General features: G+C 45.4%; 1 protein-coding gene across 1 annotated transcript in view; it reads right to left on the bottom strand.

Moving 5' to 3' along the window:
• Window positions 1-14,888, bottom strand: part of LOC142991140 (kazrin-like) — a 39,975-nt gene extending 25,087 nt beyond the window's left edge. The window contains exon 1 of the mRNA XM_076141159.1: window positions 14,232-14,888. Within this exon, the coding sequence (XP_075997274.1) occupies window positions 14,232-14,424 (193 nt within the window). The 5' untranslated portion in view covers window positions 14,425-14,888. The remainder of the gene's footprint in view (window positions 1-14,231) is intronic.
• Window positions 14,889-15,976: the final 1,088 nt, after the last annotated feature.

Genomic DNA, 15,976 nt, shown 5'->3' with positions numbered 1-15,976 from the left:
ATGATCAATTTTATAATGAGTGAGAGTGGAAAAGAGACTCTCATCCTCTGTTGCTCTTTTGCATGCTGAACTAGCAGGGTTGCTAAGTAACAGTTGTGCAGGCATCCTTAGGCTTAAACTTTAATCCCCACAGTAAAGAAAATGTTGAGGACTGACAGAGAAAGTGGAGCCTCTGAATAATACAGCATGACTGATGAGACGAGTGGAAGGGATGTGGAGGTATTAAAAGTCAGAACTCATCAGAAGTCACACACACACAGGCACGCACGCAAACGCACGCAGACACACACGACCCCCAACTCTCATTAAACTACAGATCCAGCCTGAGCTCTCTGTGTTGCCCTGATCGCTAAACAGAAGCTCTCCAATTTTAGGAGCACATCTCTAGATATTCATACAGATATCTACTATAAAAACCTGAGGTAGCACTAATCAGATTTGTGATAATAATCCAAATAAATGGGATGAAAACAATATATGCGTGTGTTGTAAACATAATTTCATGTTAAATAACTTGAATTGTCTCTCACATTCAATTGTCTTAAATGTCTATATTATATATAAAGTGCTATACTTAACTTACAGCTGCTATTGAACTGAAATACATCAATAAAACAAAATAAAACAAAAAGAAAATAGAAAGAAATTCATAGATGAAGTCTTTTAATCAGATAAAATGGGCGCTGCTCCCAAGACAGGTCATTGATATTCCAACACTTAGGTTAGAATAACAATGAAATAACATTATCGCGAGGTGGTTGGCCTTTTCTAAATGAAGCGTGATGTTTCATCTGCTGGTGCAGAAATGTCACAGGAGCTGGGTGCTTTCAAATCAGCAGCACCAGTGCCAAACGGGGTAATTTGGTTCTTAAAATGTCACTAAAAGGCAAAGTAAACAAATGCACAAGAAGGAAAAACAGATACACCAAACAAGATTACATCCAGGAGAGAGGGGATTGATATCTAAATGATTGATATGCTGCAGGTTTGAGTAATCACTGTATTAAATACAAATTTAATTACAGGAGATACAATCACCTTTCGCAAAAAAGGAACGAAAGCTGCTGAATGCACGGTGAATACGACGACAAGAATGTCAGATGGTTCCTCATTCATTCAGACTGGCGCTTCAGTACCCCAGCAACACTCACCCACTTCCTGTTTCATCATGTGTCTGTGTCCATGAAACTGATTAATTTGAATCATATTATTCAGTCATGTGCAATCGTGCATCCACACACACACACACACACACACACACACACACACACACACACACACACAGTACACACATGCACGAGCGTCGTCCCTGGGAACACATAAGACATTTCCTGTATCAGATGTTCATATTCTGCTGATCACAAGGATAAATCCACCCAGATCTCATTACGAGGCTGCAGAAACGCCACGTTATGAATCAAAAGTTACTGCACTGCAGATGAATGACACCCACAGAGGTCAGGAGTGGGCGAGACGTGCTAGCTGCTGCTGCTGCTGCTACTGCTGCTGCTGCTCTCTGCATATTGAGCATCACTTCTTTTCAGAAACTGTCGCTTTACCTCCATTTATCTCCAGGAGATGCAGGTCCCACGGAACACAGCCGGGTCTCAGCATCTTCTCCGTCCTCGGCACAGAGGACAAATCCAGCCCTCCCTCTTCCCTTTCCCTTAACCTTCTCAGCTGCTGCTGGTGGCTTCCGCTCACTGCACTGAGGGTCCCAGATGATGGACAGAGATGCAGATTACAATGGGAATCCGTCCCCACTGCCCCCACCTACCAATCATGGAGCAGCTTACAACTTTCCATTCATTGCTGGCCTGGCCTGGCCCTACCCCCAAGCTGAGGGCCAATGCCCCCCCATACAGGTTCGGCCCCTCCATCTGCTTGGTTGGTACAGTGTGGCAGATGGGATGTTACTGTATGAGTCAGTGAATTCACCAGGGACTAAGTACGCAACTTGTACGTGTGCAAATGTACTGGTTCTTTATATGAGCCTTTAAATTTGATGCAATTTGGTGAAACCGTTTAATTCAACTGCATTTTACCTTTAATATAACATTATTTTTGATATTACACATTTTAATAGCCTGCTGAATTTACTTGTACTGCAGCATTTAACCATGTCTATCCCAAAAGTGGAGAAACATGGTTCTGCAATGATGGTGATTTTTGATCATTTCAATATTCAATATTCTTTTGATTACTTATTAGATTATCTAATCATTAAATATTTCAAACCAGAGATGAAACATTCCCTCCTTTAAACCAACCCAAAATTTTAAAAATGTTTTACTTCTTCATTTTAATCAACCATCCCTCACAGACAGCAGAAAGACACACACACACACACACACACACACACACACACACACAGACACACACACACACACACACACACACACACACACACAGCTCTAAGCTGGCACGTTCACCCTCCAGCTGTGTAATCAGTTGGCTGAAATTGCCTGTATTACAAAGCTAATACCTGATGGTGACAGAGACATAAGTGTACAGCTCAAGGCGCTCTTGTAATAATCCTTTGATACAGCAGCATTACAGGACTGTATCCCCTCCACTTGGAACACACAGTACCAGCAGCAACAGGTCCTCTCGTCTCAGACACACCTCAGTCCTGCAAGCCTCTCTGCCAACCGTGACGTCAATATGCTACGTCACACTAGTGTAGGTATTAACTAAAACAATATAACGTGTGTGTGTGTGTGTGTAAACTCTGTACATAGGGTGAGAGATACTGTATGTCTGTGTTATACGGTACAGTCATAGCAGTGATCATCTTTGATAAGACTCAGAGACATTGAGGCGTAGCTGCAGTCAGCACTCAGTCAGGCTTCTCTGAGCGTGAGCACATTTCCTAAACAGCTAAGGGTCGAAATAATGCGGTTCTGAGATGTCTGGAGTCACTTGGGCCGCCACGCTGCCGAGGTTTCTCGATACATGAGGAAAAACACGAGCGGTGTCTTGAGGAGCGAACCAATTAGTTCTCTCTCCATGCCTTGTCACCTGACAGGCTCCTCACCCGCAGCCTGATGGAAGAGCCTCTCCAGCCTGCTCGTTCAAACCAATTAAGGTCTGGAGGTGCATTACCACACACTCATTACCTGTCTCTCACGGCGCCCTGCTGCTCGCGCGCATTTCATCTCATTGCTTCGTTCAAAGTCTCGCCATTTTACCCTTTTTTATATCATCCTATCTGTTTCATATCATGCTCGTCTTTGTAGTTTTCTTAGTGATGCTCTGCTTTCCCTCCCTGCCTGCCTCTCTCTCTCTCTCTCTCTCTCTCTCTCTCTGTCTCTCTTCCAAGTTGTACAGGAAATACAAGCACCGTGCTGCCAAAAATATTTTCCCATCAGCAGTCATTACAAAAAACATCTTCGCTTGCCACACTGATTACAAATCAATGAAAACAATATGTGTATATGAACGCACACGATAATCCTTTGCACACAAAAGCAATCAATCCACAACTCAACATGTACTTAAAGGCACAGACGCTGACAAAAGGGCTGCTTGTCAAAACAAACCAACAATAAAACAGAATACACAAGATGTTTGGGTACCGGCGGTGAAAACTGGTGACATGCTTGGTGGAGTGTGTGTGTGTGTACACTCTTGCTTAAGCTGTCTAAACTGTTTATCTGCGTCAGATGGATGACACATGTAGAACGATGAAAATTCCCACATTCCCCCTTTGCAAAACACCCAACAAACCCTGTAACCGTAAACCTTGAAAATGAGCCGCAATTTAGCTGCACATTTTGACTCAGCAGCAGCGAGATGGTTGGAATTCCCCCGATGACTGTGCCGGTGGTGGGAAGAACAAGTTTTAGGCAGGGGAAAGGGATTATTCCAGATATGAGCACAGCAGCTGAGAGGAACAAAACCGTGCTACAAGAACACTTTATGATCACTCCTGTTTAAGAAGAAGCCTCATAAATCGCACTGCAAACTCCTGTATGTGCACTTCTATGAGCTGAAACCAGCACCTAATAGCCGCTGTGCAGCTCCACTGATCCAGGTACCTTCTTATTTATTCATAAAGGCAGCACAGTGTGTATGGAAGCTATTTAAATCCCTACTTGGCCTGTGTTAACGTGTCAAAGGTCAAAACACGACTAATAAAGAAAAGTTGCATCGATTAACAGGAATTAATGGTCACTTAAGCTCAACGGAGACTATGCAGGTCTCTAATTGAGTCCAGCTGGAGAGGCCAATGAGTCCACTCAGCAACCAGAGAGCCTTTAAAGCCCCACTGGGTGTTTTTTTGTGAATTTGATTAGAATTCATACAAGAGAAATGTGTCTTTCGTTCAACTCAATCAAAGCAATAACTTCACACTGTGTCACTTTCTTCTTGTTCATCCCCTCATAGTTTTCCACATGGGAATCCCTATAATGATACACTGCATGGCTCTATGGATTAGAGCTCATGTGTGGGGAAATTAGTCTCTCTTCTATACCATATTGACATTCTAACCAGGCTTTGTGTGTGCATCACTGTGAAGAAGTTGTTCTTCGATACGATGCCAGTATTCATATCAATCTGGTCTCTGTTGTTGATGTCGATGAACATTATTGTGTCAAGGTGTGATGAACAAAGCAATAAATCTTTGGGGGAGAAATGTGTTGAATAATAGCCGGCCTATTTCCACATTGACTGACATCTCTCGGTGCATATCTGGTATCTTTTCTGGTTATTCTGCACTGTAGGATGTTCAGTGTTTGCATACTAACAGCAAAAACGGTATGCTACCTTTTAAGAATGGTAAATAGTATGTCAGATGAAATCGTAACTCACGGTTTGTCAAGCTTTCTCACGCAATGGAAGCTAATTGGCATGACGGAAATGGTCTCATCACCTCCCCCATCCCCCCCCCCCCCCCCCCCCCCCCCCCCCCCCCTCAGCAGGCGTGTTTAACACACCTGTAAATTACACAGCCAGCCTCCCCTTTTCCTCGGGCCGACCCTCTGCACTAATAACACCGTAATGATGCCAGTGTTAGCACAGTGCAGAGGCAGTGAGCTTTATGGACTGACTTCAAAATCAATTCAGCAACACGCAGGCTCTATTAATGGAGGTAGGTGTGAAGCCCTCCTCTCCTCTCCTTGTCCAGTATTTGCTCGGGGCCTTTACTGTAGACAGTAAATTACACACTCCCTGCTCCTCTTACTCAGACTAGACCTTTGACAACGTAGAGGACATTCTGTAGCCCTCAGGCACACATTAACCTGATAAAAGGAAAGTAATAGAGCTGGTCTTAGCTGACACACAACAGCAGCCACAAGGAAATTTCTCACTCTGCCCGTGCTGCTGCTTTTGAAAGAGACCTTCAAGGAGGTAGTAGACAGGTTACTTGGATCCCCGAAAAGCAGACAGATTTGATGGTCTAACTGTATAATCTGCTGAAACGAAAGCTTTTGTTCTCATTAGCGTTTTTTGGTCCGCATAATTTGGAAACATGGAGGGTTTGTGGTTGGGATGGAACAGACGGAGGCATCCTTTGAGGTTTGGGAGCACATTCTTGGACAGCGAGAGTAGAGCGGAGTCTCTGGTCGTGGTAAATTAGGGGAGTCTGTGGGAAACCCTTGAGTCTGAATTCCCCCCCAAAAAACCCACAACACTCCAACTAATGGCCATATTGAATGGAATTCATTGTTTTTTTGGCTGGAGTGGAAGATTCCATTGCTTACGTGCAGTATTTGGAGCTTTCATCTTAAATAAGAGAGGGCCACAGCCAGAGAGCAGCAATCCATACAAAGGGGAGAGCAGTAAATGCACATTTCACTATTCAGAAGGTTGGTTGGGTTCCCTACAGGTACCATTCAGAGGGTTCCTACAGAGTCCGGGTCTGGAGAGGGAGGGGCACAAGCCTACCACAGGTGGAAATATGAATTAGAACATCGTGTGTCTTAAGTCTGAAGATACAATGCCACCAGCAGTTCATTAAAGCAACTCAGACTGAGCTATTAAACCTTTAAACTACAGCTCAATATCAACAGCCTTTAAGTAAACATGAACATACAGTGTAATCATTTGGGCCTGGTGATGTAATGATGATGTATCCCGTAAACAGCTATTTGTAAAGTCAATCTGCCCTGCTGCTAAGATTACAGTGCATCCTGATGAGGACGGCAATTATCGAACATCACTGAACAATAAATGTAATAGAACATTTTGATCAAAACGTGTTTGAGAACGCCCATCGGATCTGAAAATGACATCAGCCGTTGCATGAATCACTGCAGATTACACTGTCTCATTCCAATGCACATGAACTCAGCAACACCCTGCTGGGAATATTAACAGAGATTTTCATATTTTTGGTTTCTGCTGTTAGTCAGGCAGGCACACTAAAGTCAGAGAAACTGCTGACTGGCTCTGTAATTGCAATTTGCCGGATTCAGGGTGCAAAAGTCCACTAGACATGTTATTGAGTAGCCTGGGATCAGTGTGATTTAAGTGTAAGTATCCGTATTGACAGCTCCCAGTAATTAGGTTCACTGCACCTGGAATTGTAATTTAAGTGGCTATTATTCAGCCCATACTTGACGTAAACATGGACTGTGTAATTTGAGGCTGAAAATAGACGTTTGGAATCAGGAAAGCAATCTCTCTGACCTCTGATGAGACGGCTCACTAGCCCCAGGCCTTAAATAAGAACACACAAACATGCCTCTAACAATAAACTGTGGAAAAAGCAACCTTGACCTCCTGGGATAACGGCAGACCGCATGCAGTCTGAGGAGAAATCTAGCCTGACACTTTTTTTTTTACAAACAATAACCAGATTTACAGGAATGCATATGCAATGTGTTTGCTAGGGTGATATGGCAGAGAACACAGTGTAAAGTAAGTGGTGACCTGATAAATATTTGTGTTGAAGCCTCTCGGCAGGAGAAAACAGAGAGACATGCTTTCAGTGCTAATGTCTTCAGGCTGCAGACCAAAAATAACACAAAAATAGAGCCTATTCACATAGTTGATGTCAGAGTTTTGTGGGTGGGAGGGGTGATGTATCGACACACATTAAAATGTAATCTTGTGCATTTTCGGTGCTTTCAGCGCCAGAGACGTAGCAACACAAATACATGAAAGAAGTAAGAGAGGGAGAGTCAAAACTGATGAAGTTACATGTTTGGTAGATAAATATGACTTCACAAAAAAAAACCTGCCTCACATCATTCAGAACCGGATTAAGTTCATCAGAATCTTTCAAACTTTAATAGTGTGCTTTGTCTGCGCTGTGTAATCCCATTTATGAGATCCATGTATTCCCTAATGTAGAATTCAAACACGGAGCGGATTCATTTTTGTATAATTGGAAACAGCCTGAGCGGCGAAGCCCGGCGGAATGCCACTACAAAGTAAACAGTGAGGTGTGTTGCAGTGTGAGCCATCTGCTGCCATCGGAGACAAACAGCGTAGAGTCAACCATGACTGTACGCGAATAGAGGGTGTGTGAGAGAGTAATGTGAAAGGCTGTAGTGTCAAGTAGAGTTTTATCAGACACCTGGACTTTGTGTATGATTAACTCAGACTTTTTTGTTCTATTCAAAAATAGGCCTGCGTGTTTACATGGAGCAGAATTATGAACTAAAGAGTATATTTATGTGTGTATGTGTGTGTATGTGTGTGTGTGTGTGTGTGTGTGTGTGTGTGTGTGTGTGTGTGTGTGTGTGTGTGTGTGTGTGTGTGTGTGTGTGTGTGTGTGCATATTTACATCCACAACATTCTCTCAACATTCAGGTCATCCTCAGACCATCAATTGAGTGAGACAGCTGCATGAACCAGATGATTTGGAGAGGCGGTAAAGTGCTCTGCTTATCCTCCGCTCTGCCGGAATGTCACGCTTTGCGTCCTCGGGATACAGAGGGGCTCTGCACTTCTTCAAAAGTCATTTTCCTCCATGGCTGGTCCATTCTCTCCTGAGAATAGGTTTAAACTGCAGTTAAGGCAACAATACGTACCAGGAGCACTATAAAGTCACCGCTGCTAAAGCAATGAGGCATTTTAATAGGATAGGCTGAGGCTCTTGAGAAGGCAGCCAGCCTTCATCTCCCCGTGTCCCTCTCTTCCTCCCTTCCTGCGAGTTACATGTGTTTGAAGTTTCGAGTCAGCTGAGATTTGGATGATTTGAGGTGAAGACTCAGGGTTAGAAGTTCTCCAATGGCAGCATGGGGGAGATGAGGGAGCAGGATTCTTAAAAGTCGGATCATTATCTGGGCCCCCTGTTGCCAAGTGGATACCAAAACACACAGGCAGCGGCCTTGTTACACCCCACTTGGGAGAAGAACACTAAACACAATGTCAGAGCTCATTTATCGTCTCAGAGCAGATATATAGTGATTCTTTTTCACACACGGACCCAGTCAGTGTGTGACCCATCCTCTATCTCCTGAGTGTCTGTTGTCTTGGTTTTGGGTTTAGACACCTGTATTACCATCACACTTCAACCTAGCTGCCTCCTCCAGCTCACTGTGTCTCCTACTGACTCACACGTTCAGTAACACAGCAGAGTTATGGAGTCTGATCTTCTCCAGATGCACACGATGCAGACGACATATACAGACTCAGGTCTATAAAAGACAAGCAGGAAACAATATTTCATCCTGACCACAACACGAGTCGTCCACTCTGGCATACAGGTTTGATGAATACAAGATACCAAGCGGAGACACGTAGAAGCTCAAGTCAAGTTTTACTGCATGTAAACAAATGATAAGAGGCCGTGCAAAGGAGATGAGAGTAAAAAGGAAGCAAAAACCTGAAGAATCCTCTCAGTGGTCAACTCCTCTCTTGACTCACCAGCCAATAAAAGCAAATCTCAAAATATGCTCACAACTCAAGTGGACACCGGAAGTCCAAATGAGTCATCTAGGGGGAGGAAAATGGCTAAATGAGCTCTTTGACTTTCATGAATGTGTGATAATCGTACCATGTACTGTCCATCAGTCTGACTCACAAGAGGGTTATCATGTCAGGAGCTGTTTAATAGTTGGTGTCATCATCGAAGCACTCCTAAATTCTCCTTGAATTGGCTTTCGCTGACTTGCCTACTGACGTTCGATTCAGATAAAGTTACTCTGAAACATGTCAGGGCGGAGGAATGTTTGTTAGACCCTGTCAGAACATTGGCACCGCTCTCTTCTCTGGTTCTGCTCCACCGCCCGTCTGCTGTCTACCTGCCTGTTTGCCTGCCTGCCTGCCGGCCGACTCATCCCCTCGAATAGGCGACAGTTTACATCATGGGCTGCATGGCGATGGTGCCAAGGCCATCTGCCGCCCCAATCTGAAGGAACGCCGTCCCCAGCTGGCCCTCCAGGCAGAGCTTCTGTGTTCCCGCTGCCAAAAGACCAAAGACGCACTGGGGTCGGCTGTCATGTGTCACCCCTGACTGTAACCAGTGCTAACAACATGAAATCAACAGCACGCCGCCGCGCCTCCCAGGTGACGCAGAGATTTGCAAAGATTTCAGATTGATTGCAACAGTGCAGCCATCTTCCTCTGCCCCTGTAAGGCCGTAATCATGTTCCACAGCTGTCCGCCCTGCCCTCGGGAAAAAGCCAAATTCAGCAGCAGAAATTCTGTCACGGGTCCACAGGGCTTCTGCGCCCACTGGCAGCCCGCACGGCTCTGTCAGTTCATTATTGGCTTTGCATTCCATTACAAGGCAAAACAAATAACCACAGTCATCATTTATTTAAAGCCATTAAGAACCACTGTAAAACAAAGGCTGCTGATATGCCAGGAAGTACAGTGCTTCGAAACTCTGTTCAGCAAATAAACGCAGATAGACTCAAAATCAAAACTGGAAACATGAAGGAGGCAGACAAACTAAGTTAAAGCTCAGAAACAAGCTGACAGCCCCGCAGTCTGGATGTGCTGTTTACTTATCAGTTGAAAGATGTCGTTATCTTGCTGATGTTCAACTTTCTTCGCTAGCCAATGCCCCGTCTCTCACTTCATCCCGGGCAGGTGCAGTACAGTTGGGTAGTGAGAATTGTTGGAATCAGACATACGTATAAGTCCAAGATGTGTGTAGGCGAATACTAAGACAACAAGCTAAAAGCTGTGTAAAGCCACAGAGCAAGGTTAGAACTCTTACCATTCACCTTACAGCCCACACTTTACACTGCACACTGCACACATCTGATACACAAATTGAGGAGGTATAGTAAATGTGAGTTATACTGCTTGATTAGATTAGGAGTATTTGTCCCCACTTTTCTCCAGCCTTCATATCTCCCCGATGGTAAGATTCTAATTGTGCCCATTGTTCCTCCTTTGAAAGGCATTTTGTCTGTGTTTGGCCTATTTGGCATTATTTTTAACCCTGATATATTAACCTAATAAGGCATTCAATATAATGATTAAATTTGCTGTAATAATCTACATCTAATCTCATCTGTGTTCCAAGACAGCAACGCAATAAAACCACACTGCATGAATTCCTAATTCAAATGTGAGCACCATAGGCCATTAGTTTACCATCATTTCAGAGGATAATGAGTGCTGGAGCACAGGATGGGAGCTCATAGGCTCTCACTCGGGGAGCATCACCGGAGTCTGCAGCCTCACCAGAGTTAGAGCAAAAACCTGCCAAACAACCAGAGCCTGTGTTTTCATCTGATACTGGAACCCTGGGAGTCCCTGCTATGCCATGATTAGCTCTTTTGCTGGAGGAAGTCTAGTGAGGAGGAGGAAGAGAGGGGCTACCTCCCTCTGGCTATTGTTTGGACACAGTTTCTCTCACGCTGCATTGACCACAGACAGGGCGTGGCCGAGAGAGGCCATGCAGGGAATATGGGAGGGGGGGACCGATACAGTGGGAAGGTTAGAGCACGCTGCATACTTTCTCTGCATGTGGATGGCCAACAGGAAGGCGGGTGGTCTCTGGAGAGCGAAGTAGAGAGAGAGAGAGAGAGAGAGAAAGAGAGAGAGAGAGAGAGAGAGAGACAGAGAGAGAGAGGGAGAAATAGAGCGGGTTGGGATTCTGCCCCTGTACTTTGGCGCTCTTGTTCCCAGCCCTGCTCATGTGCACGATGAAGTAATGAGAGACCCGGGGCCTCTGAAAAACTCAGGCCAGATGGGGAGAAGATCCTTCCCCACAATTACTCTGCAGCAGAAAGCATTTGAGCCAGTGCAGCTCCTCCTCCACCAAGAGAAGATAATCAGCTGCTCTTTTAGGACAAAACTTAATCAAGACTGTTTTTCAGCGGGCGGTGCTGTGACTTTGACACCTGCATCTGTATCATCCTCCTGTCTGGAAAACAGCGCAGTCATGGGAATAATGTACTAACCTTGACTGTGACTGACCCTGCTGCTCTTTGACAGTGAAAAATGTGAAAATGCACACGCACGACCCGTCCATTACGTCACACTCCCTCTATTTAAAGCAGTGAAGCTCAGATACAGCTGCCTTAGGGTTGTGTTTTAGAGCAGTGTATGGATTACTATTGACAAAGCCTGTGATGAGACCTTTCTCACTCGCCGAGTGGCACTGATCAACCAAGAGTATAAATAAGGTTAAGTTATATTGATCCCGGGGAAGAAAATATTGCCACAGAGATTCCTCGAGACAAATTGAGTGTGAGGTGGATGTTTTATTTTTTCCTCAAGTGAGATAGACATTAGCTACGGCCGCACAGCAACGCAGTCGATTGATGCTGCAGCGTCAGAGCAGTTTAAGAATGTTAAACAAGACCTGGATGTCAATGTGATGGATTAAGAAGAAGAGAAAATAATAAAGGAGTATCATCACCATGGCAATGAATATATTAGTGTCAATAACTTGAAGAAATGGATGAGGCACTTTTGTAACTGACAAGTCGCACTACTGAACAGTGGTGCCAACATAAGAGATATAAGAATATATCGTGAAGGCAGATTTGCTTACAAAAATCAGGACATGATCTACAAAATGATGGCAAAAGCAAGACGTATTGAACTCTTTCATCCTTGAGCTTTGTTCAGAAACATCAGCAGGATAGGCAAACTGAGGAGAAGGTTTTAAAGCTGCATCGGGCATCTGTCAGTGGTGTTATTGAGGCTCCATAGGGAGGGGAAACGCCGTAAAAACCGTCACATTCTGTCACATTTACAGGAGGTCGGGTCATGCATACTGAAACACCTCATCTGTGCCGCTGCTACCTGGGAAAAGCCAACAAACAGACTAACAAACAGCTTAGGCCTGGAGAGGGATACACACCTCAAGAACATTTAATCTCCCTAAGCCACTGGATGCTGACAGTGGCTCATCACACACTGGACCGCCTAAGCCAAGAGATCTCTCAAACGAATCGCCTTAAACGCCGTCTTAAAACACATCCTTAAAGCAAAGAGCTTCTCCTAGAGCTTAGACTCCAGATCATCACTCTTGCAGCTGAGGTGAAGCCTCTCCTGTGTCAGGTTTGGATATGAAGGAAAAGAGGGAAGAGGAGGCCTCTGAGTGGCTGTGTTTGGTTTGATCAGGCTCTTGTAACTACAGTCACCTGACTGCTGGTCTGGCCTCTGGGAACAGGAAGTATGACATCACTGCCCTGACATTCAGGAATGTGGGAATGTCAGCCTGCTTGTTAACACTGCAGGAATGAAAGAGATAGAGGGAGAGAGAGAGAGAGAGAGAGAGAGAGAGAGAGAGAGAGAGAGAGTCGATAGAGGCAGAGTGTGAAATATATGTGAAAAATACATTAGGAGATAGGTAGCAGAGAGAGAGAGAGAGAGAGAGAGAGAGAGAGAGAGAGAGAGGAAGCAGGATGGACTCAACAAATCACTCACTGAAGCTCAGCACCTTCATTTGATACTTCTTTCACTTCACAGGGTAATAATAAATGCAGTGTCAGTTAATTCAGTATGATGTCACCAGCACCACTTCAGGTGTGATATTGACAGAGCAAATAGACCAAAATTGCCACACAGCACAGTGCTCCTCCTGGAGTGTTGGTACACAAATTAGCACTTCGGTGTTTTTCTAACCTAAACAGCCCACAGACCTCACGGGTCAAGCACATTTCACACATGTCAGCCCTCAACCCTAAAGGGCTCGGTATTCCATATGAGAAATCACCTGCTAAGTGAACTCGGTGGGGATCCCAGTAACCTTCAGGCCTCTAAACATACCCATGTCAAGTAGAGAACAAACACCCAAAGGCCATCAAGCTGGCCATCATGAGGTCACTGTCTCAGAAGGCCAAAGTATCTGTACATAGTGGTGATGGGAGGATCAATCTACCATCTCACAGTTTATTTTACTTCAATCTTAGACTTAATTTATCAGTTCTGAAATAATAAGACATTACTTCAGCAGCAAAAAGTACATTTGGTGTGTACTTCAGTGGTCAGGGCACCCAGCGCAACCGGCGATAATGAGAACAAGCTCAGCCACTACTATTCTAACCAGAACTACATTAAACTCCTCATTACCCAAGAATGTCTGATACATGAAAGTATTTTACCAAAATCTATTGTGAGGGAATTAGACATAGACCATCATCTTACCCAAGCAGAGGCAAATGTAACATAGCTGCGACAGAGACATTACTATTACGTAAGCATCATTAAGTGCGCAGCAACTTCATTAAAAATAATAATTAATGCTGTGAAGGTTATTACGCACAGCTTTAGAGAATATTAGAAATCCTCACTACAATGTCTCAAGGTTTTATAAAACCATTTTACCCGGAGGGCCACACTAAGCAGATCCTTCAGACCTTCAGGATCAGACTCATTCTACAGTCATGACATGACATGTGTCTCTGCCAAATGAAGGTGCCATGGTGTCGCCAGCTCTCATCAGAGACTTTGGCAGTTGGATTCTGGGCCTTTAAGCGCAATTTAAGACTTCTTTGCCAGAGCTGGAGGCTCAGCTGCTGCCTGGGAGACCAAACCTGGACCGGCTCTGGCCCATGATCTCTAACCCCAAACCCTCCCTCCTTATAATAACACTCTGTCTCTCTTTCTCTTCCCCTCTACTCCTCTCTGCACTCTTTCCACTGTCATTTTGGTGTTGAGTTTGGGAAATATAAGTCATTGGACGGGGTGGAGGAATGAAATTACCCTGCTGCACATTCCACTGTTTACTTCAAAACATGCCCACATGTTCATGCTCTTGGAAACACACACACACAAGAGGACTACGGAGTGGATGTACACCTCCACACACACACACACACACACACACACACTCACATGCGCACACATGCTGTGACACTCACCCCGGTAGTGGATGCTGTCATCGTGGTGGTTGTGCTGGTGGTGGTTCTCAAAAGCAGGGGGGCTGCTGGCACCGAGCTCTGCCAGTCTGCGGCTGGTGGCACAGAGCTCAGAGCGAAGGTTGGTCACTTCCTGGCTGGCAGACTGGATGGCCCCATCAATCCTCTGTGCCAGCTGCTTGTTGTCTTCCATCATTTTAAGGATTTTCCCCTGAGGACCAAATCCACACAGAGCAGCATGGTGTCAAGTGGAGCATTGGTGTGGGCAAAGCTACGACTCTTTCCTCGTCCCTCTACGTCCCTCCTCTCCTCCTCTGTGCCTCCTCTCTCACAGTTTACTTCACACATAAAAAAAGAAGAAGAAGAAGAAGCAAAAGACGCCGGTCCCTCTTGTGTTCACCGCTAGTGTCTAACCTGTTACTGCGTGAAGAAAAAGAAGCTGATCTGTGTGGACAGACCACTACATTGTGTGTACACGCAGGAAAAAGTAGGAGTAGAGCTCGAGTGCTGGAGTAGAGAGAGAGACAGATGGAAAGACGGAGAGCGCGGGAGAGCGAGGGAAAAGACAGAGGAGGAAGAGCTGCAGCCCAGCAGGCGGAGAGGGAAGAGTGGGTGCTCCTGCCGAGGAGAATGTGCTGTGAGCAGCTGCTCTCAGAGAGGACCCAGCACACACTGAGATGACATGCAGCCTTTTAAATGGACTGTACCATGTGCTGGAGGACCAGGGGAGAGGGGGGGATGGAGTCGGGAGTGAGCTGCACGCCAGCAACTCTCTAACTCACACAGTGTGTTGTGCGTCCCACACCCCATGGTGCCAGTAATGAGTTAGCAAATCTGTCTGGAACGGGGAGAAAAGTAACAGATTGTTTCTCTCGACTTCCTCCCGTCTCTGTTTCCCCACTTTCACAACTTGGACTCTTTGACAAGCACATGTCAAACATTCGCGCTGCTCCCACATTCCCTCTCCCCCTCTCTCCCTCTCTCTCTCTCTCTTACACACACACTCACACACACCCGCTGTCTCTTTGTCCCTCCCACCCCCTCTTTTTCATTCCATTATATATTCATCTCTTTGTCCTGGGAAAGCTCGCCCCCACAAAGGGAAGGGGGCTGGCTCAAGGCGTCCAAGGGGGAAACATTCCAACTTTGAGAGCAAACTTAGAGGAGGACAGAGGCAGAATCGTGTAAAGAGAAGAAGAAGAGGCCCAGAGAATGACAATTGAGCTGTGGCTCCAACACTGGCGTACATTTCAACTTATCCTTGAGCTCAGCAAACAGCACAGATTCTTATCAGTGCAGCTATAAAATGTGATCTCACACATGAAACCTTCAGGATGAGTTTCCTGTCTGCCTTCTACTGGGATAGGGGGAAAACAATCCACATATTGCTGAGCCATCACAACTTAGTATCAGCATTTGACATTTTATTTCCCAAGTCAGAAAACACATCATGTCCCTGACAGGAAACTGGGGCGGATGAGCGATGCATCACTCCGATGCTGTTGTCCAAAGCTGTGCTGATAACAGCCTGGCGCTCATTGGCATTCACATAATGGCAGAGAGAGAGACGAACAAAAGATGAGCAAAGCGAGCGAGCGAGACTGTGCAGCGGTGGAGAGGCCACAGCTTCACAGAGGAGCTTCACCCGCCGCTCTGTGCTTTATGATAGAGGCTGTGCAGTGATGTCGTGTCGGTAATGGTGTTGCACATCATGTCTGTGTGTCTATCAGTCATGGCTCATTAGTGTT

This window comes from Genypterus blacodes, unplaced genomic scaffold (genome assembly GCF_046128005.1).
Source record: "Genypterus blacodes isolate CSIRO-AG114 ecotype Tasmania unplaced genomic scaffold, CSIRO-AGI_Gbla_v1 ptg000017l_1, whole genome shotgun sequence".
NCBI lineage: Eukaryota > Metazoa > Chordata > Actinopteri > Ophidiiformes > Ophidiidae > Genypterus > Genypterus blacodes.
The sequence above is the reverse complement of the archived record's forward strand: the minus strand, read 5'-3'. Positions and strand labels throughout refer to the sequence as shown.